Source organism: Gobius niger (assembly GCF_951799975.1).
Source record: "Gobius niger genome assembly, chromosome: 10".
Classification (NCBI taxonomy): domain Eukaryota; kingdom Metazoa; phylum Chordata; class Actinopteri; order Gobiiformes; family Gobiidae; genus Gobius; species Gobius niger.
Window position 1 is genome coordinate 22,362,146 of NC_136861.1, and position 25,831 is coordinate 22,387,976.

A 25,831-nucleotide genomic window follows, 5' to 3' on the forward strand; every position below is an offset into this window, starting at 1 on the left:
TGCAAGCGCGTAGCTGGAATATCAATGTTGTGGTTGCTCTGTAGTGATGCAAGTTCACGAAACGGCTTTACTGGTGTCTTGCAGATTTTTGTGGAGTTGATTTTAAGTTTTTATGTTTCCCATTTGTTCTTTTAGGCCACACAGAGAAGATTTATTCCATTAAGTTCCACCCTTTGGCCAGTGGACTGTTAGTGTCCTCGTCCTATGATCTCACCGTGAGACTGTGGAACCTGGACAGCGGAGATCAGGTCAAACTCCTGGAGGGACACGAGGACCAGGTGGGCGCCTCCTATCACCCCTCACAAAATCCCGCAAACGAATAAAACATTACCTCATTACCTTTGATTTTTTTATCATCATTGTTGTGTTTTATATCCAGGTGTTCGCCATGGCATGGAGTCCAGATGGGAAGCTCTTGGCCACAGTTTGCAAAGATGGGAAAGTTAGAATCTACGAGCCCCGCAAGTCTGCCACACCTGTGCAGGTCTGTACAACATTACAGACCGTTTAGCCTCATTATATAGCGTACAAAGCCATTCAATCACAATCAATTTTGTTCCCCTTGAAGCACTTCGCATTATGAGCGTATAGAAAGCATAAGCACTGAGTGTATTCTGATATGAATGAAAGCATGCATGGGTGTGTGGTTCGTTCATGACTTCGACTGCCTAATGTAGGTGGAAAAGCGCGATATAAATTGAAACTTATACTAATGAAAAGAACTTCATTACTTTTAGAATTCGAAAACCCTGGGACTTTATACATTTGTTAAGTGTGAAGTCACACACAATAATAAGCTACGTCCGGGTCCAAACTGTTGAGAGCTCCATAGATGAACTCAGCAAAAAAAACGCAACTCTATACTAATATCTCCAAATATCTGAATCTAAAAGATAAAAGGCCAAGTACTGTTTAACACCAAATTCAAAAAATTCATCTCACCATTTCTGCACGAAAAAATGAAGATATTTTAATATTTAAAATAAGCCATCATTGTGTATGGGAAAAAAATATTAGATAATTAATGCCAGAAAAGCATCACTAAAGAAAAGCCATAGTAAAAGTAATATTTCTTTGCAATCAGATGTTTAGAAAGAGTCTTGTAGTTGGCTCTACGACAGGTTAAAATCAGCCACTTCCCCATTATAGTCAATAGGGCTTAAAGCACCGTTGGACCCGGAAGTAGAGCGATGACGTCATCACTTAACAAACGTATTGTAAGTCTCCTCAGACCTGATTTGAAATCTTCTGATGAGAGCGGGAAATCACCAGCACGTCTCCATGGAGAGGTTTCTAATGTCATTTAATAGATTATAAACATAAGGTATAAATACATTTGTTCCTCAGCTAAATCCTTCATTGTAATAACAAATTACATAAAAATAGCATTGTGTCTGGCTGAGCATTAGGATCATGTCTTTCTTAAGGTTTTGTAGCACGCAGTATAACCTGAAATGGTCCACAGTGTGCTGGAACACTTCTTTGAGCCTTCGCACTCTTATTTCCTTTCTTCAGGAGGGTCCTGGTCCTGAAGGGCACAGAGGAGCTCGCATCGTGTGGGTGTGCGAGGGCAAGTACCTCCTGGTGTCTGGATTCAATCTGTATGTGTCTAGTAATTGATAATTATTTAGTCCTTCCATGTGAGCCGCTTGAGGATTTTGCCTGTTGTTTCTGCTCCAGCCAAAGTGAGCGCGGCCTGTACTTGTTCTCCGCGGACTCTCTGTCGTCTGGAGCTGTGAGCAACATCAACGTGGACGTCTCTCCCTCAACTCTGATACCGTTCTATGACCCTGACACCAGCGTGGTCATCCTCACCGGAAAGGTAAGTCAGTCATTTAAATTGTGCAACATTACTTTTTAAATATATCACATTAAAAGGGCGTATTATGCTGAATCAATCTTTTTGTTACAATGTTGCATCAAAAATATACCTGGTGCCTTGTTTTTGACCCACTCACTAATTTTCTACTTTGTTAAGGGTGATACACGTGTGCACATTTACGAGATCGTCCCTGAAAGTCCATATTTCATTGAGTGCAGCAGCTTTAACACTCCTGAGCCTCACAAGGTCTGTTCGCCACTATTACAAAATGATACGCGTGCCTTCTTCTAAACGTAATGAAGATTAAACTTCTGCTTTTCGCACAGGGCTGGGCTTTTCTGGCCAAGACGGAGTGCAATGTCCTGAATGTGGAGATAGCCATGGCGCTCATGCTCACCAAGACCACCGTGGAGCCCGTCTCCTTCAAAGTGCCACGCGTTAAGGTGAAGTAGTGGCGCCACCTGCTGGATGTTATTGTATTGCATATCCAGATCTTTTTAAGGGTTTATGTGCCTGATGTTGCTGCAGAAAGAATTTTTCCAAGACGATGTTTACCCGGACACGACTATCTGTTGGGAGCCAGCTCTGACTGTTGCTGCCTGGCTCTCCGGCTCCAACGGTGAACATAAAAAGATGAGCTTGAAGCCTAAAGATATGATTCCAGGTACTGTCCAACTAATTCAATAACAATGCAATTTTTTAATACGGTGCTTTTCTCAAAATTCGACGCACCCCTGCACTTTTTCATTGCTTTTTCATGGTGTCATCTTTAGTGAGCGAAGCCCCCAAGGAGGCTCCAGTGAAGAAATACATGCCCTCATCTTATTACCTAGAGGAGAAAACAGATGAACAAAAGAAAGATGAGGTAGTATGCCGATGTGTACATGTACACAGTTTGATATTGTTATTCTTGCTAAATGCATTCTCTGTGTGCAGCTGCTCAGTGCCATGGTGGCCAAACTGGGAAATCTGGACGATCCTCTGCCACAAGAAGCTTTCGAGGGAGTTGACGAGGATGAGTGGGTATGTCGACAGTAAGAAAGTCAGAAAAAGTCAGATAAAGGGGTTTGCTCATGTGCAAAAGCATTGTCTTATTTACATATCAGATTTGAATCAAGTGCAACATGCCAAGAAAATTGCATATTTTATTTTTCAGCTGACACCCGCTATTTAGCACATGCTTTGATAAATGACCCCCTAAGTGTAGGCTAACTAGGCGTTTGCTCTTGTGTTTCTCAGGATGACTGAATGAGACATCGCCTTGCCTTTATGGGTGCCAACTACAGAGGCCAAGTCTAACGTTGCCATTTGTCTGAAGACAGTTCCACCACAATGGATTTACTGTCACAACAGGGATTCTCTGGGCATAATTGTCTGTCTTCTGGTTGTTTACTTTGTCAAATTGCATGAAACTGGAAGCGTAGTTTGGGTGACTTGTTTGTAAATGTTGGGGGGGAATCTGTTTTATGTGAGCCGTAGTTTTAGTGGTACATTGTCTTTATAATGTCCAAGAAGCACAAATCATTATTCACACTTTTATGAACTTATCGATCAATCAAAATGACTATTTTTTCCACAGTACTTTCATAATTATAATAGTTTCTGATAGGACCATCCAAAGTAGAATATAGTCATTTTTTAAATATTATTATGATCTCAGAGACATGCATGCAACACTTGCCAACTGTGATTCTCTTGTTGACGGGCTCGTCCTGTCCACATGCTACCTGATCACCTACTCGTGTCTTGAAACAGTCTGCACTCAATACCTGGGGACAACAAGCATAAAATCTGTCTTCCTGATCGGTTACACAGGGCATACACTCCTAACTGCTGTAATGCAAAACTACACAACAGGGTTGTCATTGTCCGTCTTACCATAACTGCCAGTAAAGCTTTTACTTTTCTTACATTATATAGTTTATTGAATCATGTTTTGTTTTCTGCTCATTTCATGGAATTTTAGAGGCCTTTTAAGGGTAAAGAATTTATTGTTGTTTCTGTAAAACATGTGTAACATTCCTGCAGTTGAGTTATTTTATAATGGAGGTTACTAATGTAATGTAATCAGCTATAAGGTCAGTATTAGTTATCTGCAGTAATTACCCATGATTTCATATCATGACTAAAGCAATATTCTCAATAACCCTGGTATTAACAAAATGGCATCATGTTATAGTCATGCACACCGTGTTTACACAAAGTGCTGGTGTCTGTGAGTGTTTAATATGTGCTTGTGGTTCCAAACTAAACTGGCCTGGTGATTGGGGGAGAAAAGATTTTATAATGTGCTGTTTTTCACTATTGTACTGCAATAAAGCAGATTTTAATCCCATTATTGCTTTCGTTTCATTTTTTGTTTTATTGAATGTTTAACATGTTTTGAAAATATTGAATTAAATTAAGTTAAAATTAAATATAAAAAATATAAATGTTTTGCCTCGGCCGCCCCTCTTCCACTCCCAACCGCTAGGTGTCAGTGTCGTAAACTTGTCCCCGCCGGGATCGTCTCCACTCGTCTGTTTTCTGTTCGGAGGCTTCAGTGAACTTTGACCTCTCACTAACCTTCGTGCATGTGTGAAAACATCACGGACAGTTCACTGGACAGTTTACCATCATGGTAAGAAATCATCTTTGACTCAGAGAAAGAGCATTTCTTGTTCCTCTAACTGGACCCGGTAGGAGCCTATCGTCCCGTAACATAAACAGATCTTTTAATTGGTTCCTTGTCGCTGCGCTTGTGTACAGCTTAGCTAAAGCTCAAAATGTGTATTTAAATACGTGTCCTCGTGAGGAACAATTATGCTATTTTATGTTTGACAGCCTTGCGCAAAAAGCAGGATGTTTAGATATGATGATGGATTTCGTTGCCTTCAGTAGGCTTTACCAAGGTCGCATTATGCAAGAGCAGAGATGTGCAGTTGAATAAGCGTCATGTCATCTTCACTGTCGGAATGCTGACTGAATGAAGAGTGTTTTTCTCTGCAGGCTAAATACCTGGCACAGATCGTTGTCATGGGTGTGCAGGTAGTAGGACGTGCATTTGCCCGTGCCTTACAACAAGAATTTGCGGGTACTTCCTTTTCCCCTCATAAATACACTTTAATTGCGTGGCATTGTTTATTCTTATCCTAGTTTGAATTATCTTTATTTTGTCACGTGTTTTGCAGCCAGTCAAGCGGCAGCGCGCGCCAGGGGCACGTCAGGACAGCAGTCTGCAGCGGCCTCCAGCATCACTGGGATGTCCCTACAAGAGGCGCAGCAAATCCTCAACATCGGCCCTTTGACCCCTGAAGAGATTCAGAAGGTGCAAACCCCGCACTACAGCTTGTGTTTAAACCTTACATTAATAATGTTAAAATCAAGTATTTTCAGCAGTGATGCAAGTGATGGTGACTGAACCCATCCTCCAACTAGAACAGATAGACTCCTTTGCTATAGTGACTGTGTGGACATAAAGCAGGAGCCATACAAACATACACTTTATAAAAAGACACATTTGCTTTTTTTTTTTTTACCACTGTCTGACATGAAACCAGAATTAACTTATTTTTTTCCTTTTCTTTAGGTCTAGTAATTTAAAACAATATTTCCATTTGCTGAATTACATGGATGGAACTTTTTAGAAATGTTTTTGTTACTTTTTACAAAATTAAAAGTTCACATGCATTTCATTAATATTTGGTAGCATTGCCTTTAAACTGTTCATTTTGGGTCAAACGTTTTGGATTTCCTTCCACAAGCTTCTCACAATAGTTGGCAAGAATTCTGGTCCATTCCTCCAAACAGAACTGGTGTAACTGAGCCACATTTGTAGGCCCCCTTGCGTGAACATGCCTTTGACTTTGTTGTCCATAAGCCACTTTGTAACCAGTATTGGCCATATGCTTTGGGAATTGTCCATTTGGAAGACCCATCTTAACTTCCTGGCTGATGTCTTGACATATTGCACCAATATTTCCTCATAGTGTTCTTTCTTCATAATATCATCTATTTTGTGAAGTGCACCAGTCCTTCCCGCAGCAAAACAGCCCCACAGCATGATGCTGCCACCCCCGTGTTTCAAAGTTGGGATGGTGTTCTCGGGCTTGCAAGATTCACCTTTTTTCTGGTTTCATGTCAGACAATGACAGAAAATGCAAATGTGTCGTTTTATAAAGTGTATGCAAACATATGGTTCCCGCTGTACATGACAATAATCTGGGACTTGACTCCTTGACTTGAAATGGTAAGATTTACTGGAGGAGGGTCCATGTTGTGATTGAGAACACCCTTAACACAATTGGGTCTAGACATTGTCTAGACTTGACACACACAAATTTTCTAGCAATAATAACTTTGGAGTTATGACTTCACATATTGGAATCGAGAAATCATGGCTCAATTCAACAGTGGAAGTTATTTTGCTGACTTGACTTCATAGGCGCCAATAACTGTAGCACACACTTTTTCAGTGATATAATCCAATAAACACAATATTATGTTTACATTTGCAAAAGTTTGTAGATGTTTTCACCAGTTTTTCTCTGATAGGAATGTATTTAGCAAGAGACACCACAGTGTAATATTTTGAACAAAGCAAAGAGTTTTTTAAAACCGTGTTATCAGTGGAGGCCACTATGATTCTCTGTTGGTTACTGCTGAATAAAAAATATATTTTCTATGTCAATGTGTAAATACATGTATGTTTTTCCAGAATTATGAGCACCTTTTTAAAGCCAATGACAAGTCAGTTGGTGGTTCCTTTTATCTTCAATCAAAAGTAAGTGATACACGTCTCTTATGCACATTTTGTATGTGTTATATTTCTCACTTTGCTTTGTTTGGTCAAGACCTTCTATTTATTATTAATCAAATAGGAAACTGTTTGAGATCATTTCCTATTCCTACTAAAGGCATATTGAGTTGCCTTGTGTACAAAATGCGTGGTATAAATAAACTTGCCTCACCTTGCCTTCTACAAGGGTGACCCAGCATTTGTGTACCTTTTTTCCTATGCTGTTAAAATTTGCCAAACCCTTTTTAATAAAAGAACACTCCATAAGTCTCTGTAGTGTAAGCTTATCTGAACCTACCACTGATTTTGTCCTATTTTGTATTTAGGTTGTACGAGCCAAAGAGCGACTAGAAGAAGAGTTAAAGATACAGCCTGATCAAACGCAGAAACAGAATACAGAAACATGAAGTATGAATGATGTTCCCCTGACTCTCCTCTCCCCGTCCTCTGTAAATTATACCCTAATAAAAAGCCTTTTTTTCTTCATCTTGTCCTGTTTTATATTTTCACATATAGCTACTGTACAATAACACAGATTGTCGTATAAATAAACACACACATCTTATCAAATGCACCTTTATTAAACATTTTTACTTTCATTGACATTATCAATATCGTAATAAAATTCCTCTAAAACAGGAGAACACAGCTATGTTGTACCAATTGGAGACTTTTACAACTCTAAAATTCTGCATGTTCAACCAAAGAACATACCAGGAAAATATATTTTATTTCATATTTTTTGTAAAGTGTTTTTGTTCTGTAGTTTACCCTATAATAAAAAGGCACTTGGAAAAATTAAAATACTGACATAGTATCTTACAAATGTGCAAAAACATAACTTGAAACAGGCCTTGTATGGCCTTTGTCTTAACATTAACCCTCTGTGCAACATCGTGGCACTTCTGATAGCAACACAAATATTATGCCCCGGAAGTTAATCTTTACTAGCATTAAATTAGCTTATCCAAAAGCAAGTACCACTTTTACAATACAACTTGAATTTTGATTGTTACAATTACACTTGGTTCCTAAAATGCTTGATGGCTGTACAATAATGTAACAGCGTACATTTGTCTACCGCTAAGAAAAAGGAGAAAGTGCAGTTTCATTACAGACTGAGCTCAAAGGGTTAATAAACGATACAGCTTATTGAATATTGAAACAGTATGGACCCTGTAGGATCCTTGTCATAATCAGCTTTCTGCTGCCTCACTGAGTCTTTTTGATCAGCGCATCTGGGTTTCACTGTTTCCACGGTAACCGTCTCAACACCTGCATCTGATGACATCCCACATAGAAACAGAAATATGTAATGATTGTTTTCAATCAATCTGCTCAGTAAATGGTCTCAGTTTACATCTGACATGAGGCATCTTATTGATGTTAGCGACTTGTTAGGTGCTTCAAGTCAGCCTTAAGCCTCTGACACGTTCGTTCATTTCAAGAATTTTAAGCAGTCAAAGTAGTTATTTAGCCGTGTTAAAAGGGCTATTGGCCAAAATGTGAGCAACTACAGCCTTTGGGCTTAATCTATAAAAAAGAGGATACAAAGGGCAAACAGAGTTCAGTGGCCTAGATTTAGTTTCTAAAAGCTAGTGTGATGGTGAGTGGATTCACACGAGAGACTGTGAGTATTAATAATATGTCCCAATAATGAGAAAAAATTTGTTAAAAGTGCATTGACTTTACAGAGATTATATTTTTGTTCCGAAGCATTTCCAAATAACACATAAATGAAGGCCTGTAAACTTTACTCATCTCTTATTCTATCACATTATGCCATGACCTAGATTTCCCTCCAGTCCAAATTGGGAACGAGGACCCGAGAAGCAAAACCCCAATCGTTTTATTCTCCCTCCCACAGCCCCTTTTAAGACTCAGTTGTGACATCAGAAAGCTGAATGCAGAGCAGCCATTGCATTGCAGACGACAAGAAGCAACTTCAACATCAGAAAAATGTCTCGTCAGAACTAAAGCAAAAAATAATGACAACAAACATGTAACCATAACTGAAAGACTGCTTTGTCAGACTGAGATGCAGAGGTGAGGAGCGTTGGCAGGTAGAAAACATTAGTGCAACTCTTTCCTTTTGTTGCGGAAATCCTATCCTCATCCTCTGCCTTCCTCAGCAGAGGCAGCAGTCAACACTGAAGCTATAACCAATACAACACTGAATCCTGCAGCTAAGTAAGACTGAAATAATAATGCTTGTTGGCAGTAACGTAATTCATAAAACTTGTAAAGAATATTGTGTATAAGTGCGAGTCGACTGCAAAATGGAATAATGAGAAAGTTTTCGCACAAGTCAAAAAGTGTCTCTTTTGAAGCCACTGTGGACAGTGAATATTGAGGCAGTTTGGAAAAGTGTGGCTTTATAGGCAGTCCAGCTGTATGTGGCATTAAGAGCACCCCATCCCTCTGCGGCACAACACACACACCTCACTGCCATGCTTACACACCGCACATGGTTTACTTGTTGAACTTGGGACGCCATTGGTACCTAAAGGCAGAGTTAGTTTGCCTGGACCAGCTGTATTTCACTGCTGGTTCTAGGTCACTCACTTTATAACACACAACTCCAGTGTTTATCGCCACAGTGCTCCTTTCATGGACCAACTCACGTGTTGATTCAATTTACCAGAAAGCAGCTGGACAATCTGGCTTCAAAACAGCTAGAGTGTGGTAAATGCAAGCAAAATGTTGTGCATTGTGCCCTGCCAGAAGGGGGAGCCAAATACATCAATGTCTTACACAGTATTTTACTTTTGTAAAAACAAAAAGAACTCAAAAGGCATTGGTAATTGTGAGGTGATGAAACACCGCTTGTCTACGGAAGTTACGTGTCCTGCTCTGTGTCCTAAAAGCCCATTGTCTGCATGTCCAGCACTCACTCAGGTGTACTGGACTGGTCCTTGTTTTTCGCCTCCCCAAATTGGGGTGAGATTGTCAGAAGTTCTCTCTCTAAGTACATTGAGGGAGCAGAGAGGTTAGCAGCAGCAGCTCTGAGGTTACTGTACTACAGTATAACCCTATGACACTAATAAGTGCTGTTTTTGATTGATCTGTCTCTGAGAAGAGCTCAGCTCTAAAGCTGACATATCCAGCTTATCCAGCACAAACCCCGCACCGAGACAGTTTGAGTTCACTTGCTTTGGAACAGCAAGTCTGTCTGAATTATATTAATCACAGCAGCCTGTGAAAATAGGTCATAGCTTCAGAAATCAGCTGTGAAAATGTGTGTTGGATGCACTTTTGCCTCACAGTGAGTGCGTCAGTCAGTTTCATGTCTCTTTCTCACTGTGAAGCGATAGGCACAACGTCGATGAGGTGATTATAAATACATGTCAATCAAACAGGACTTTTAGAAGAACACAGAGCATTAAGAATACACAGCCACATCGGAATGTATACAATAAGTGGAGTCTGCACCAAAGATGCAGATGCAAATGTTACTGGACACAGTCTTGGGCCTCCTGGATTCCCAACAAAAAGAGGCTTGCGTTGTACATGTCAGTCATGTGAGGTGTAGTGTTATTGGAGGAGTCCACTCTTGTGAATGCATTGCTTGGGTTTGATTGTGCGAGCCGATCCCTTTCACCTTTGACCACCCGTACCCTTGCCGCTGTGTGCCCCTCCCTCCCCCTGGACCCCCTGAGCTCTTCAGGAATGTGTGCGTGTATCAGTTAACCGCAGCTGGCTTCAGCACCACGGTGCCTGGGGGGATGACCACCCATGACAGGGGATCATGGGAACCTCCGGTGGAGAGGTTCAGGGCCCCTGTCACCTCTGGCTCCTCATCCAGGCGGCTCTTCTTGGAGAGGAACCTGCGCTCAGATGCAGCCCCCAGAACTGGCATCATGGGTAGGCCCAGGGAGGGAAATGCAGAGGAGAGCAGAGGAGATTTAGCCAGGCCCAGATGGGAACCGTTAAAAGACAGTAAGGACCCTGGGGATCCTGGGCACCCCAGGGCGCTGAGGTCCAGGGCACGGGAGCTGAGGGACGAAAGGGGCAAAGAGCCACCCAGACTCTGCAGAGCATGGCTTCCCAATAGAGCAGCTGCAGTCCCAGGGATAATGATGTGTGCCCCACTCACATAGGACATTTCTGAATCCTTGCCTCCACCATTAGTGAGGCCTGTAGGGGGTCCCTTCAGCAGGGAACCCACCCCACCAGGAGAGCCATGCTCCTGAGCCACAAAGTGACCATGGGCTTTGATGTGCTTGCGAAGGGAGCTGGGGTCTGTGTAGCGCTTCAGGCAGCCCACCATTTTGCAGTAGTAAGGCTTATCCACATAATGAGTGCGTGTGTGCTTGAAGCGGTCACTTGAGTTGGAGTAACGCTTGTTGCAGCCCTCATACGGACAGATGTAAGGCTTCTCACCTGGGAACAGAAGAACATCATCCCCTCAATGCTCCGTAGTTTCAATCAGAGGCGTTCTTTTGATTTGTATATCAATTATTATCACATAAATAAAGGATGTTATAAGAACTATCCTGCCACGACAGACTGGGGGTTATTAAACAGAGCTGAAAACTAAAAAGAAAATGCAAATCTTCTGTTGTCATGAGCCATTTATTTTAACTCAGGCTTAAGGAAATTCTGTGGTTTTTGTTTTTGCTGTTTTCTACACTAATTCAGCGCAATAGGATTAGGCTTCTTTGTTTTACTAGACCACATCGAATGAGTGGTGGTGGATACCGACCTGTGTGGGATCGGTTGTGGATCTTGAGGTTCTCCAGGCGAGAGAAGCTCTTGTTGCAGGTGGGACAGCGATGGGGCTTCTCGTTCGTGTGAGTGCGGATGTGGATGAGCATCTTGTACCTAAAGCCAACCAAAAGAAGTCTCAATAGTAGACTGACAAAAATAAGTTAGCATTTCACCATTTACTGAAATGTCATAAAAAAACATATTCAATCCAGTACTAACAAATTCCTCTTTATCTTAAATATAAAGTCTCAATCAAAATTACTTGCTACAAAAACTGATCTAAACAAATGGATAAAGTGGATAAAGTTTGTATTTACCTGGCATTGAACCCCCTCCCTTTGCGAGCACAGCCCTCCCAGTGGCAGCAATACCCAGAATCCTTTTCAGGTTTGACGTGAAAGTCATTTACGTGGTCCACCAGGTCTTGGAGGGAGTCAAAGAGTAGATGGCACTGTCGACAAAATGATAAAGCACAGCGATGAAGCCCGGGTTCTGCTACAATCTAAGAAGGTAACCCATGTCTGTCACACAACACACCTTCTTCCAGTGGCAGGCCAGCTGTTCGTCTGCAGAGAGGTCTGGAGACGCCCTCTTGTCGCTGCTCTGGCCCATGAACATCGATGACCGCAGGTGGAGGCCGCTCCCAGCTCCGATTGGCACGAAGAACTGAAAGGCCTGTGAGAGGGAATTCTGGGAAAACAGAAAGCACATTTTTAATATATATATAAATAGCATAAAACCAAAATATTGAAAATAAGGCAGGCTACATCAACAAATGAAAATACATCAGTTGGGCATGAGGTTCAGGTTAACCCTGTCCATTGCAGAAATACTATATATAGACAATATTTCTCATGTCTGACATTTTGAGAGAAAAAACGTGACTTTTTCCCCCGATGTTGAAACTGATGCATTGATAAAAAGCTAATCTACATATAGCATTCATCACTGTCAGTAGTCATTATCTTGTGCATGATCACTGTAACTATATTCAACCCCAAGACAAGGCCTCACATTTTTACTTCCTCACTTTCTAAACCTCCGTTTTGCTTTGAAGACACCACCACCGCGCTCCACCAAAGGTCCGACATCCCTGTGCTGGGCATAGAAGCTGTGAAATTCATTGAAACTCAGCAGGAGCTCAAAGGGCTAATACATCAGCTCTCTACAAGACACTATCTCAAACACGCACAGCCCAAAGCAGCATGTCATACAGTGTTCTCAAGAGTTTAGACCAGTGTTTCCCAACCATGGGCATGGGAGGACGGGCACAAGGTGTAAAAGAATATAGTACTTTATTGTATTTTGGATGGAAAGCTATTAAACAATATTTAGCGGTAAAATGTATGAGTTGAAAAGTTATTTGGCTTTTGAATGTTTACACATTGTCTTTGTCTACGACTGGGCTATATACATGGAAGTATTACAATACAAAGTGACATCCGACTGAACTTTCTGCCGGCTCGCACAGATACATAACTATTTCAAGATTACGTGGCAGACAGCAAGTTTAACCTCTTAACCCCCACATTCAACAAACACATTTTCTCCAGTTTGGCTTTACAAAGCGGCTTTAAAAAAAAAGTTAAAATAGCAACAAAAACGATGATGAAAACACGATGAAGAAAAGTGACAAAAGAGCAACAAAAACAGGCCAGAAAAGCAGTAATAACACAATGAGAAAGTGACAAAAATGCCACAAAAGAGAAACAAAAACACAACAATAAAGTGGCAAAAAAGCATTGGAAGAAAAGTGATAAAAATCCAACAATAAATAACAAAAACACGACAAAAAAATCTACAAAAACATGCTAAAAAAAAATAAAATTGTGGCATTAATGCAGTAATCACACAACAAAAAAGTTACTATCGGTTTTGTAGGTCTTAGCTTTCAAATGAGGGATCACTCTGACCTATAGGCTGTAAGCTCCAGTCGAGAAGCTTTTAGTTTTGGGTAAAGCTGAACTGGAGAAAATGTGCTCAGTTCAGACGGGGGTTAAGGGGTTTAAAAACATTACGTTGGGTGTAAATAATGGCAAGCTCCAAATAAAACTGAAATACTACCAACATTTGAACGAAGTGAATGTTTTCAGCTCGTTGCTGGTTAGGAATCGCTGCTTTCGACATATTGTGAGTGCAGCGCTCGAAAAAATGTTACAAATGTGAGTGTGAAAAACAGTTTCAAATGAGACTGATTCCATGCAATGTCTGTGCATGCGAAACTATGTGAGCTACACTCCCAGACGCTTTAGGCAGTGACACGTGATGTCTTCTCTAACTATAAGAAATGCCGGAGGGTCCGTGTAATAGAAATGTCCTGTCTGTGCATAACATAACTGTGCGAGGCATTGTCTTATACGTCAGTGCTGGGGGGGCCACCAAGTTCGCACAGCGGCTGAATGGTTCCAGCCTGCGCCACTGAATTCAATTGGGAGTGAATTGAATTAGGCAGCGTGAGGTCTGCATGGCTGTACCTTGTCTAAAATCGGATTACACGTGTACACAGTGAGAACACACACACGCACGACATGCCAGCGAGGCCACTGAGTACATGCAGCGGGGACACAGGAGGCGCTTGATGAGACGAAGCCCAACACTCTTGTCTCGGTTAATGGGATAGTCTGATTTCCTGACAGACACTGACACATCGCTGTTGTTCAGCTGCTGACCTAAACACACTGAGTCAGACTGTTATGGAGCTGTCAAAAAATCAACACCGAGATCATTCACAATGCTAAAGCGAGATACTTGGAGCACATTTGCGTATGCATTCGGGACCTGTAGCAGCGTTCACTTTCTCTATGTTCATAGTTAAATGGTCTTTTTCAGAAGTACATATCTAAATGATACAATTATCTGGCATTCTGTTGAAAATATATGTATTATGTCAACCCTATGTCAATCAATAAAGTTATGATTATAGTTTATGGACATGGTGAAGGTGACAGGAGTTCACTATACGGGACAACTATGTCAGTGTATAGCCTTTATCGAATGAAAGGTAGTCTGCACACTGAAGTGCTAAAAGGAAAGGTTTAGGGATACAGTTTGAGCAGATTCTGTTCCCACAAAACTGTGAAACCAGACAAAGAAAAACAAGCTCAACAGCTAAAGTGCCTAATGGATACGGGTTTTTCTTCTAGTCTATGTTATTTGAAAAAATATAATATCAAGGGAAGATTTTATTCACCTCTTACTGTCCGCCTGAACCGAGCGCATTTTCTCCAGTTTGGCTTTACCCAAATCTAAAATCTTCTCAACTATAGCGCAATAGTGTAATGCCTCATTTGAAAGCTCAGACCTGGAAAAATAATCATTTTTTGTGGCGTTGTTGTCGCTCTTCTGTCACATTTTTGTTGCATTTTCATCCTCATTTTTGTTGCTATTTTGGCGCTTTTTTTTGTTGTTGAAGCTTTTAGATTTGGGTAATGCCAAACTGGAGAACATGTGCTCGGGTTAAGTTTAAGACTTATACCGTATTGGTTATGACAACAATAACAAGCTGAAAGATTTTAGAAAAATTACTAATTGTAAAATTTCAGAAGCCTCTGATAGAAGATGAAAACTAAAAGCTATTTATGAAGTATTTATTTGTGATTGTGATTGGCTTTGCAGCTTAGGTTGAAATATCATTAAGTTCACAGTGGACATGCTCAGGAGAGAGAAGACAATCATGAACTACTAAATACAAGTTGTGCTTTTTCTATTTTTCAAAGAATATGAAAGATAACACACACACAAAAAATCACTCATATTTAATGGTTGTGAGAAGCCATTTGTGGTGAAAAAACAGGGTTTTCTCTTTTTAAATCATAATCAAAATAGAAAATGACCCTGATCAAAAGTTTATGATCAAGAGGAATGGGTTGATTTACCATAACATGATATACAGAACCTTCTCCACAACTACCACAAAAGACTCCAAGCTGTCATTGATGCTAAAGGGGCAATACACAGAACTGGGGTATGTAAACTTTTGAGCACAGCTGTATCACTCAGAACATACAGAGGTCTAAACTAAAAAGTGTGAAGACTTATGATCAGCTGACATTGTATGACCTAAATAATTGCTGTCTTTGTGATCTGCATAATTGCAACCATTAAAATGTGAAAAGTGAGCGTGTAAATAAATATGTGCATGAAATTGTTGAACTTCCAATTGTCTGGATTCTTGTACTCACTCCTGAGGGGATGTAGCCATTGGTTGTTTCTGGAGAGCTGGGAGTGTGTCGTGAGGAGGGGGACAAACTGAGGTCCACTGCAGGAGGGGTGGGAGTGTCCGTCCGGTCCTGAGGTACTACCTGCACACCTAATGCACAAACACATTATATAAGCGCATGTGTAGGTGAAAAGTGAACGTGTCACGTACCATTGTGAGGGGACGACGGACTCGCAGGCTCGATGATCGCGGTGCCGTCGTCGGTCATGTGAAGCTGGCGAGCGCGTTTGGGGTGAACCGGGTAGAGTGGGGGCGACCGCGCACCCCTGTCCCTCCCGCCTGCCCGTCGAGGGAGCTTCAAGTCCAGGGGCTCATCCAGCGACAGCATGACCACAGCCCGGGGACCTCCCACCTGCGCAAACAGCAGTCACAGATAGGGGTACGGTCAGACGGGGAGGGAAGCGGCGTTTCCTTACGAAATACTGCGGCTCGATGTAAAAGAGCTCGACAGGGGATTCCTACACCTGCAATATTTCCCATGTGAGCGTTGTGTAAGCCTCGCATTCCTCTGCCTCCCAAGAAGTGTCCAACAATGGTAAACTGACCACAATCGTAAACTGAAGCACAGAGTCTGCAGCGAGGGGAAAATAAACACACGCACGCTGAGATTGGTGACCCCCTCCCTCTTTTTCCATTCTGACCTTTACTCACACAATCTTCTTCAGGAATGCCTCCTACAATCTAATCCAGATGGTCAGTGGTACCAGCAGCACTCCACCCACTGGCCACACGCTGGACTTTGCACCCGGTCACATGTGCCCCCTGGCCTGCCCCCACAGAGTTGCACCTTTAGACCCCTCGGCCCTTTCATGATGACCCCCCTCAGCACTGCCCCGGGACTTATGCTTGGTCCAGCTGCACCCCCTCCATCTTCTGCCGCCTGACCCACAGACCCGGCCCGAGGCTCAGCCAGGGCATCTGAGTTCATGCACAGGCGCTGGCCTGACCCCACGCTGCTTTATTTAGTCATATTTGTATTACTTTATGTGACAGTAATAATCCTACAATCGCTGAGAATATAAAACGTGGCTTCTTGATCAAAAACTAATGAAAATTAAATTGATACAGTGCTAACAGACAGATTCGTATTCAGACCGTATACAACAAATGCAGACCTATTCTATTACTTCCAACCATAGTTGCTCAGCTGCTCAACATTCATAACAGTTCAGGTCTGCGGTAAATTCCATTCATTGGCAAATGACACAAATATGTGCAGCCCCTTCGCCTGAGAGTTTTGTTTTGTTTGCCAGCGTTGCCACTTGCAAAGAGTCATTATAAAGACCATGTGTACAGACAGAAGTATTGCACAACACAATTAGAAAGAGCAACTTGTTACTTTTTTACCATTGCATAATCAAAAAACATACTTAACATAACTAAAACTGTAACACGGACAACACTAGTGCAACATGAGCTTCTTCTTAAGACACTTCTTTTGGAGTTGCAGGGGTGTCCAAACCTTTTATTCATTGAGGGCCGCTTATTGATGTCAATGCAGTGGAAATTTCAACTGAGTGCATTTAGTTTTAACCTAAATAAAGATTAAAGCAGTACTAAGTAACTCGTGCCCCTAGAGCTCATTGACACTGCAGGTGTCGTAGCATATTGCGTTTTATTACTTATTAATTGTCCGTGAGAGTAAATACTACGCTGACAGAAAAGACAAAGGGAGAGAGGGATATTGTACATCCAATTACACAATGGAGATAATTTTGTTACTCAAACTTGGCTGTAAATACTGTTTAAGTAGCGCTAGCCCGCAGTTAGCTTTGCCCGTTAGCTTCTTCTTCGTGATTCCATTAGTGTGTATTGGTGACTCCAACCCGTAGGCAGGAAAGTTGTAATGGTGGTTTTCTGGCCAGAGACACCAGGGGGAGACCTCCCAATCACCCCATTAACACTTGTATTACCCCCAGGGGTTCTACGAAAAGGATTTATTAAGGTAAACAAGTTACTTAGTACTTCTTTAAAACAAGCTCTTTCCAACAATCTAATGTTAATTTTTGAGGTTATAATTGTGTCAAATTTTGAAACTTGTTGTAAAAAGTACCATCTTTGGTGGTATGTACCAATTCAGAAAGCACCCTGAGGGCCACCAAAAACTGGTCTGAGGGCCGCATTTGGCCCCCGGGCCGCACTTTGAGCACCCCTGCTGAAATATAGTGATATCAAAATCCGCTTTATTCCTGTTTTTCCTTATTCTAGCTTAAGCTTTGATTTCTATTCCTCTCTTTGTTTTATTGGGATTTATTTATTATTTTATATATTCCTTTCATTAGGCAATGAAGACCAAGTCCATTCAAGAAGATGCTCTGAGCTTTTCTTCCATGTAGCATTTGAACACCAATGTCACACGCCGCATACACTGCTGGCACAGGACCCTATTGGTCTATAGCCAACTTCTCTATTCAACAATGTTAGGGTTCACCGCTCCTCACATCACTCATATAGGCACGCACAACATCAAAGCCTCATCAGCTCTCACTATACCACAACTACTGTCCAACATAACTATAACATAGCGCTGGACCACAAACCAACTCTGTGCGACATATAGAACTAGTGCGACTGTAATTTGAAGAGAAAAATCTAACCCTTCCTTCTGTCCGTCGCAGCAGTGAAAGGGGGTCTTTGAGCGGGCGCACTGGACAGACGCCACATGCGAAGCCCTTGTATCTGGGAGGGGTCAGCAGGTTCAGCCACCCAGGGCCAGCGCAGGACGGCCACCAACCCAACTCACTGTCCCACATCCAGGAGGGGGCAAAAAACCGGGAGCACGAGTGAGCACAGAGCGGCTTTATAGCACAATCAGTTCCATCTCAGCGTACGTCCCACACTGATGCGCCTCACGTGAATCTAAGAGAAGCTTGTAATCCTGACGATGTCTATCTGATGGTTAGCGGCGCACATGACCCTGAGGCTGCAGGGGTGAAGGTCTAAAAGGAGCCAACTTTAGGCTTAATGAGGGGAGAAGGTTTATGTTTCACTATGTGTTCTTCTTCTTGTTTTTTGAAGGTGTTTTGAGGTGCATGTGTCTGTCTATTTCTGCGAGTTTTCCTAACCTAAACAAACCTACTCCAGCTCGCTACTCCAGGCCAGGATCTTGGCTTTGAAGATGTCTCAAATCTGACATCTGCCTTTGTTTCAGGGAGCCATCATACCCTAAACCTACTCTTTTTCATTAATATTGGATTTCACTGCATCTACTTCAACAGCCAACATTTCCTAGACATTGTGTTTTCTATGCAAATGCCTTGAACCACTGATTAGCAGCCCTGACATTACAGCACTTCACTGATTAGACGGAGGCCAAATGCGAGATGATGGAGTCGGACCGTAAGTGCGAGTGGCGGTAATGATTTTGTGGAGTTTGTTAACACGGCCAAACACTGTCATTAGCGGTATATAAATCAACGGGGCCGAGATCAGACGCGACCCGAAGCTGGTTTGTTATAAACTGTGGTTATACTTCCACATTTCTCCCCGGTTCACTCCATTTCCCCCCTGAACTGGGTGGGTCTGTTTGACTTACTGTAATTCCTACCACACGCGCGCTGCCAAGAGTTCGAGCTTTGTGGTTGGGAGTCAGGAGGCACAATCAGAGCCAGAGGTGAGAGGTAACGAGATACTTTTAACATTTTTCCCACTTATTAACTATTGCTCAGCCTAAAACTGATGGTTCATGTGAGATGAAGGGGTCCTGTTTGCCTGTGTGTTGTGTGGCTGCTCAGTGGCGGGTGCCTGTGAAGTTTGGGGAAGGGGTGTTGGCTTGCCCCCATGCGGACTTCCTCACCGGGCCGTGGGGTGGACAGTCTCTCTCAAAGGCGGCATTGTCCCTTTTCCCCGGGCCCTCTCCCTCTCTCTCTCTCTCTCCCTCTCATTCTGTAGAGTAAATACGGGTAGCTATGGGGCATTTGAGCGGGAATGGGCAGGCTGGAGGGGAGATGACTGAGGAGGCCACAGGGAGGATAAGTGAAGGTTAGGAGGAAGTGCATGAGGAAGCGAGGTCTGAAAGGGAAGGTTTGTGCCTTTTCAAGGAAAAAAACATGCTCACTGCTTCCTCCACTGCAAAACTCACCCACTGCTCTGCATTAGTTTGGTCAAAGGCTCGTAAACACATAGGGGGGTCTGTCACATCAAAGAAGAACCAACACATTTCAGAACCGCCCATGATCCTATAAGCTCACAGGGACTTTTGACCTATGAACTTTAACCTTGTCAGCTGCGGTAAATGACGTACTCAAAGTCTGTACTCGAGCAATGTCTTTTCAAGTTTGTCTTATGTTTCTTACTTAGAACAGGGGTTCACAACTGGCCTCAGGACCCCATTATCCCCTACGAAGGACAACCCCCCAAAAAATGTAATATATTTTCCCACAAGTTATTGTTGAAAAGGCATTAATGAAAGGTTATAAAGCTGAAATAATAATCAACAACTTATCAACACAATCAGCGAGTCATTTATCAAGATAGATAATAGTGTTTTTGTGAGGTTCTGTGGATTTGGTTTTTACTGCAAAGAGTCCATAATGGTCCGGAAGATAACAGATTTTTGAAAGTAAACTAAAAGCTAGATTATCAGCTAAACCCATTTGAGACCTACAAATTTCTTCTTCTGAGACACTGATGAGGCGCCAAGAACACCTACACCTGCAGCACAGTGGGGGTCGTCACAAGAGGAGCTACAGGAAACAAGGAAGGAACAAACGAGGAAGTATCCGGGCAAGACTCACAGCTCAGCTAAGCCAAACATGCCTTCTATTGTTCTGGCTAATGGACGTTCAATGGTGAATAAAACAGATTAACTGCTACGATCTTCCCAGAAGGTGGTGAAAGACTGTTGTGGATCGGAGGGAGCTGCGCAAGATGTAAAGGAAGGAGGTGGAGCTGACCAGTGCAGGACACCACCCAGGAGGCGCTGCACCGTTTCAGAGGATCAGAGGAGACTGAAGGCAGCCTGGTTTCCTCCAGGTGCTACTGTTTCCCTGACCTCCTAGTACAATGACAAATAAAGCACTTACTTACAGTATTAGGCCCCAAATCTGATGAGAAAATAAGAGTGACTAAAAAATACACAAGTGACGCTGCTGCTGATCCACTTTGTGATTGTGATGACAGTATGTACAGCTAGTGCCCATTTTGAACAAGTTCCGAAGGATTATCATTGGGGAGAAGATTGAAATATAAACTCAAGAGCCACATGCATTTAAAACATTCATAGAGGTCTAAAAGGATGAAGAGCACAGAGCACATTATAGTCCCAAAATAATTACTAACTTATTAAAACCTATTAAAATGGCAATTTTGATTTAATAACGATTAATTGTACAGCCCTATACCAAAAGCAACCCAGTAACAAATGTGTCTTGATGCCAGGTCAGAAGGTGCTGTAATGCCGCTTCAGCAACACAGTTAAGCTGCCCATGCAAATACAGTGTAGGCCTACAGTCAAATAGTGTCAGAGAGCGGTTAGTTTTTTGCTTTACCAGTATCACAGTAATGCAGCGTGAGTGTGGAAAAGCTGTGTTTGTGTGGCACCCTCTGAAGTTGGCTGTAACTTAATCTGGCTCCCGCTGCGACCCAGGGAGGTGCTCTGCGGGAGGTGAGCCATCCCTCCTCAGGGCGCTTTGCTCTTTCTCAGCTTTTCTCACTCACTCTCAGATATACACACACCTGGAAACAAGAGAGGCGTCTTGGAAAACAACCGCTTTTGATAACTCAAGAGATGTAGCATTAAGCAACAGAATCCTAGAGTGAGGAGGATGAGTCTTGAAACAACAGAAACACTGACTGGATGTGTCTGTCGGGGGCAGTGGGACTCTGGTTTGCCCATTTAAAGATTGGTAGCTTGATCCATGTTTGACCAGTGCAGGCGATATTTGATTTTTTTCCAAGTGGGCGCCCAGTGAAACGCCTGAATCACCAAAAAGAATAGACCGCCGCACCTGCATAATGTAATGAACTGACCCGTGCTCTCAGGAGAAGAAAAAGATTGTGATTTATAGGTTATATCTATTGAATCATTTTGTAGTCACGGCAAATTGGCCTGGGTGCCCAAAGATTGGAGTGGATGCTTGACCCCTCAGCACCCACAAGATCGGCAAAAGTAAATAGTTCGACTCTCACGACAAAATCAAATCGTCTTGCAGTTCCATATTTTTAGTCGTACAGGAGTTTTTCATCATAGTGAAGGGTTGTTCAAATATAAACCCTAAGGATGACGACTTGAACATCCCTCTTTACCGCCTCGCATGCACAGATTTACCCCGGATCTTTTAAATAGTCAGATCCGATCCATTTTTTGAGGCCTGGCACTGGCACAAATCTTTACTTATTTAAACACTTTGCTGGCAAGTTTTTCAATTATTCTATGAAAGTGCTGTTCTAATGCAAAAGCAAACACATTATAAAAAACAGTCTGAAAAATATGTTAATACACCAAGCGTCTATGATTATGTAAAGGCATATGTGACTCATACAAACACTTCACAAGTTTTTTTTTGAACAATTAGATTTCAAAGCTTTGAAAAAACTAACAGGCAAACCATCATCCTACTAACAGGCCATGATTCACCACAGGTCCTGTGTGGACATGCTGCTGTTTCATCCCCAGGTGAAAGGTAAAGGTCAGAGGTGACCGCAAGTGTAAAGGGTAGAGAGGCGTCAACTTTGACCTGTAACATTTGGATCCTACATCTGTATCTATGGCTCCAAAAGGCTAAACAAAACACACTCAAATGTCAGACAGGTCCGGTCAGAAGCAAAAATTATTAGCGTGGCCAAAATAGGACTCAAGAGAGAGTAGTATTACTGCAATACAATGATACTAAAGTCAAGGTAAAAAGACTAAGCGTGTTGGGTCAAAAGTATAGAGCATGTATATAGGTTTACTGGTAGTCTTCTCTTCTTTATGTTCAAAATAGGAAAACCCATCCAACGCTGGGCAGACCTCCCCCTTCTCCCAGTGCTGACGTTTGTTGAGGTAATAGCCACAAGTGACCCCACCTTCGCTGACACATACCCACCCGACCGCAGCCCCCTCCCATACACACAAATACACTGACGGATCCCTGCTCGCACTGCCCTGAGACTGTGTGCCTCCTCAGACAGGAAACCTCACTTTCCACTCCTCCTCTGGGCCTCTCATTCCTCCCTCTTCTCTGCTGCATCCTTTCATTCTGGCTTTGTTGGCTCCCACGTCCACCTCGAGCACATATAGTTGCATTGTTTAATGTCTTCCTTTCTCATATGATTATGCTTTTTCATGGAAGTAAAGGGTTGGACTTTTTGCACACAAAAAAGTTGCATATTACAAATACTGCTAATAATGTTGCTATGTTTTTTGTGTTCAAAGTTTTGCCCGAGTATAATACAGCTATTGTCAAATTAATATATGGACTGCCTGCTTAAAATTCTTACCGTGAGGATATGTGTCTGGTGTCTGGGCTGCCAAACTGAATATTGACGACGGCACAAACACGTTTTATCTACAAATCTCGCTGACATGCCTCACTTGTACGGATCTTAAGGGCGGCACTTGCACTAATTTGGACCTGATTCAGGAGCGATGCTGAGATTTTGGTAGTGAAGCTTAAGATCATGGAGATTCTTTGAAAGTCTGGATCTGGAACCCAAGGAGTGGAATTAAGTGCTTTCTGATTGGAGAGAATCGAGAACTGAAGCATATAAAATGTTTTTTCAATTGTGAATAAACCAACATTAGGATACTGTTTTCTGCAAAATGTTCTAAACTATGATTATGTTTAGATAATACCCCAAACATGCTTCATTACTTTGGTGAAAGTATCTAGTTTCCTTTCTGCGGTGTTATGTAACAGCAGCATGCACAGGAACACATGGGAAGAGCTGGTTATGGAAACAAGCTTTCGCTGGACTACTCTGAATGGAGCAAAGTCCCTTCATTTATAGTTTGAAACATGATCGGAAAAAAATAAATAGCACAAGAACTCATGAGTTCATTTGAACACAAAAAAGGACAGATTGCGGCAATACTGGATAAATGCAGCGAGAAACCCGTCAGGGAGCTCCTGAAAGCCTCGAGCCACAGAGTTCAGACACTCAGGAATTTGAGTCAGAGCACAGCGCAGAGAGGGAGGGGCTACACGGCGACGCAGGCCCCAGTTGTGGTTTATTGAAAAAAACAATTGCATATTCTGCTCAGAGTCATAATTGAGTTTTTTCTGCTGCTTTGCACTGTCTATTGGACTGGACAATTAATTACAATCAAATCAAAATGCAATTTGGCAAAGACTGCAATTATTTAGCGCAAACTGAATCTTGAAGGCGAATCTAATTACAATTTTAAAACTTTACAAATATTTTAATGAAGATGAAGTCAATCTACATTATGTATTCTGCCCATGACACTGGCCCTCATTTGAATGGGACCACACCTTAAATCAACAAGATCCGCTCACATTGCATGTTTAGCAAAATATATAGCAGCTAATTCATGAATCCCATGCTTTTCAAAACAGGTTGGTCGATATCTACAAACATGGTAAGCAGGCTATATACAGAACATACTGTAGAGAATATTACCATTAAAATCAAGGTTACAGTGCGATTAATCTTGCACTCCTCAGGGTTTTTTACAGTAGGAGGAAAAGTATGTGGAATTTCTTACATTTCTGCCTGAATTGGTCATAACATGTGGTCTAGTCTTTATTTAAATCACAAGTGTTGACAAACAGTGTCTGCATAAACTAATACCACCCAAACAATTACATGTTGTCATATTTTTATTGAGCATAACATGTAAACATTCACAGGACAGGGAGGAAAAAGTAAGTGAACCTCCTGGCTAAGGATCCTCCAAGAGCAAACTAGATTCAGTTGTGAGCCAACCTGAAGTCCAATCACTGAGGAGTGGCTAAGAATTTGTCTCTTGTTAAGAAGCATTATCTGCACCATGCCTCGCTCAAAAGAGCTCTCTGAAGACCGACGATCAATAATTGCTGATTTGTAGAAAGCTGGAAAAGGTTACCTTCTCTAAAAGTAGACAAATTGTCTATAAATGGAGACAGTTTGGCTTCACTGTTGCTTCACTACCAAGGAGTGGCCGCCCTGTAAAGATGACTCCAGGGGCACAGCTCAGAATACTCAATGAGGTAAAAAAAAAAAAAGAACCCTAGAGTGTGAGCTAAAGACTTCACAGGCACATGCCAATATCTCTGTTGACACATCTACAATACGTATGCACCGCTATGCTCAGTACAAATATGATTACATGTAATTGTATTAGTCTAAGAAGACACTGTTTACTCATTCTTGTGATTTGAATAAAGATCAAACCACATTTTATGATCAGTTTAGGCAGAAATGCAAGAAATTCCAAAGTGTTTTCCTCCCACTGTAAGAGTAGTACCAGGTCTTGGAAAATGCATGTGATAATGTTCAAACAAATAAAATAATCATTCATAATCCCAACGCAGAATGTGTTTTAGTAAGGTTTGCTCTAAAAGCATTTACAGTTCCACTTAACCATGCCATAGTGAGATTAGGCCTCTGTTGCTCAGGAAAAAAAGACATCTGACTAAGATTTCACATTGTGTCAGTGAGCTTTATGGGCTTCAAAAGCTGGGATTATCACACGACACAGTGACCTGGCTTGAACACTGGGGGTGGGGGCGGGGGGCAGATGTGGATGGGTGAGTGGGCACAAGGGTGAACTGGTGCATGGTATAAGTCTAAGGGGCTTAAGCAGCTTTATAATGTCAACTGTGGCACAATGCAACTGAGTTTAGCAAGTTTAGCTTTCCTGATTTTGGAACTGATGCTGAAAGTTGAAAGTGAAAACTGAATTGTGTGATGTCATTAATCTTAGAATGTTACAGACATATATGAGGGATTACAGGCAAAAGAATTGTTCTTTTTGCCATGCAGAGAGGATTAATGTACTTAAAATCCAAACACTGTCATGTTATATCCTATATCCTATATCCTATATCCTATATCCTATATCCTATATCCTATATCCTATATCCTATCGCCGAGCGAATATCCTATAGAGCACTCGCAGCCTCCTGAGAGTGTGCTATTCCTTCAATATCCTAAATCTGTCGTAACAAGCTACAGCGTTATAGAGGCCAATGGCCTTAGACACCTGCATTATTCATCTGCATGGTTGTTTGAGTAAGCTCTCAGTTGTCCAGGGGTTTTCCCACAGTAAAACCTTTCCTACAATAGGCAAGGCAGGTTAAGGGGTCTTGGCCAAAGACACAAAGAAACAATGCACTGGCCAGAGCTGGGAATTAATCAAAACCCTCAGTTTAAGATG

At 42.1% G+C, this 25,831-nt stretch overlaps 2 protein-coding genes across 3 annotated transcripts in view; one reads left to right on the forward strand and one right to left on the reverse strand.

Moving 5' to 3' along the window:
* The window catches only part of LOC306968688 (mitochondrial import inner membrane translocase subunit tim16-like), a 111,375-nt gene extending 104,301 nt beyond the window's left edge, over positions 1-7,074 (forward strand). Inside the window, exons 19-31 of one of the 2 annotated variants that reach the window (XM_079564159.1) lie at positions 136-278; positions 380-484; positions 1,516-1,601; positions 1,681-1,822; positions 1,979-2,068; positions 2,149-2,265; positions 2,351-2,486; positions 2,596-2,687; positions 2,759-2,845; positions 4,811-4,895; positions 4,993-5,129; positions 6,519-6,584; positions 6,926-7,074. In XM_079564159.1, the coding sequence (XP_079420285.1) occupies positions 136-278; positions 380-484; positions 1,516-1,601; positions 1,681-1,822; positions 1,979-2,068; positions 2,149-2,265; positions 2,351-2,486; positions 2,596-2,687; positions 2,759-2,845; positions 4,811-4,895; positions 4,993-5,129; positions 6,519-6,584; positions 6,926-7,006 (1,367 nt within the window). In that variant the 3' untranslated portion in view covers positions 7,007-7,074. Of the gene's footprint in view, positions 1-135; positions 279-379; positions 485-1,515; positions 1,602-1,680; positions 1,823-1,978; positions 2,069-2,148; positions 2,266-2,350; positions 2,487-2,595; positions 2,688-2,758; positions 2,846-4,327; positions 4,443-4,810; positions 4,896-4,992; positions 5,130-6,518; positions 6,585-6,925 lie in introns of those variants that run through there. The other variant, XM_079564158.1, reaches the window with a different exon arrangement.
* A 103-nt stretch (positions 7,075-7,177) lies between these two features.
* glis2b (GLIS family zinc finger 2b) overlaps positions 7,178-25,831 on the reverse strand; it is a 33,031-nt gene continuing 14,377 nt past the window's right edge. The window contains exons 2-7 of the mRNA XM_079564155.1: positions 15,679-15,880; positions 15,491-15,618; positions 11,847-11,999; positions 11,627-11,760; positions 11,305-11,423; positions 7,178-10,982 (exon numbers count right to left, since the gene is read on the reverse strand). Of these exons, the coding sequence (XP_079420281.1) occupies positions 10,282-10,982; positions 11,305-11,423; positions 11,627-11,760; positions 11,847-11,999; positions 15,491-15,618; positions 15,679-15,856 (1,413 nt within the window). The 5' untranslated portion in view covers positions 15,857-15,880 and the 3' untranslated portion in view covers positions 7,178-10,281. The remainder of the gene's footprint in view (positions 10,983-11,304; positions 11,424-11,626; positions 11,761-11,846; positions 12,000-15,490; positions 15,619-15,678; positions 15,881-25,831) is intronic.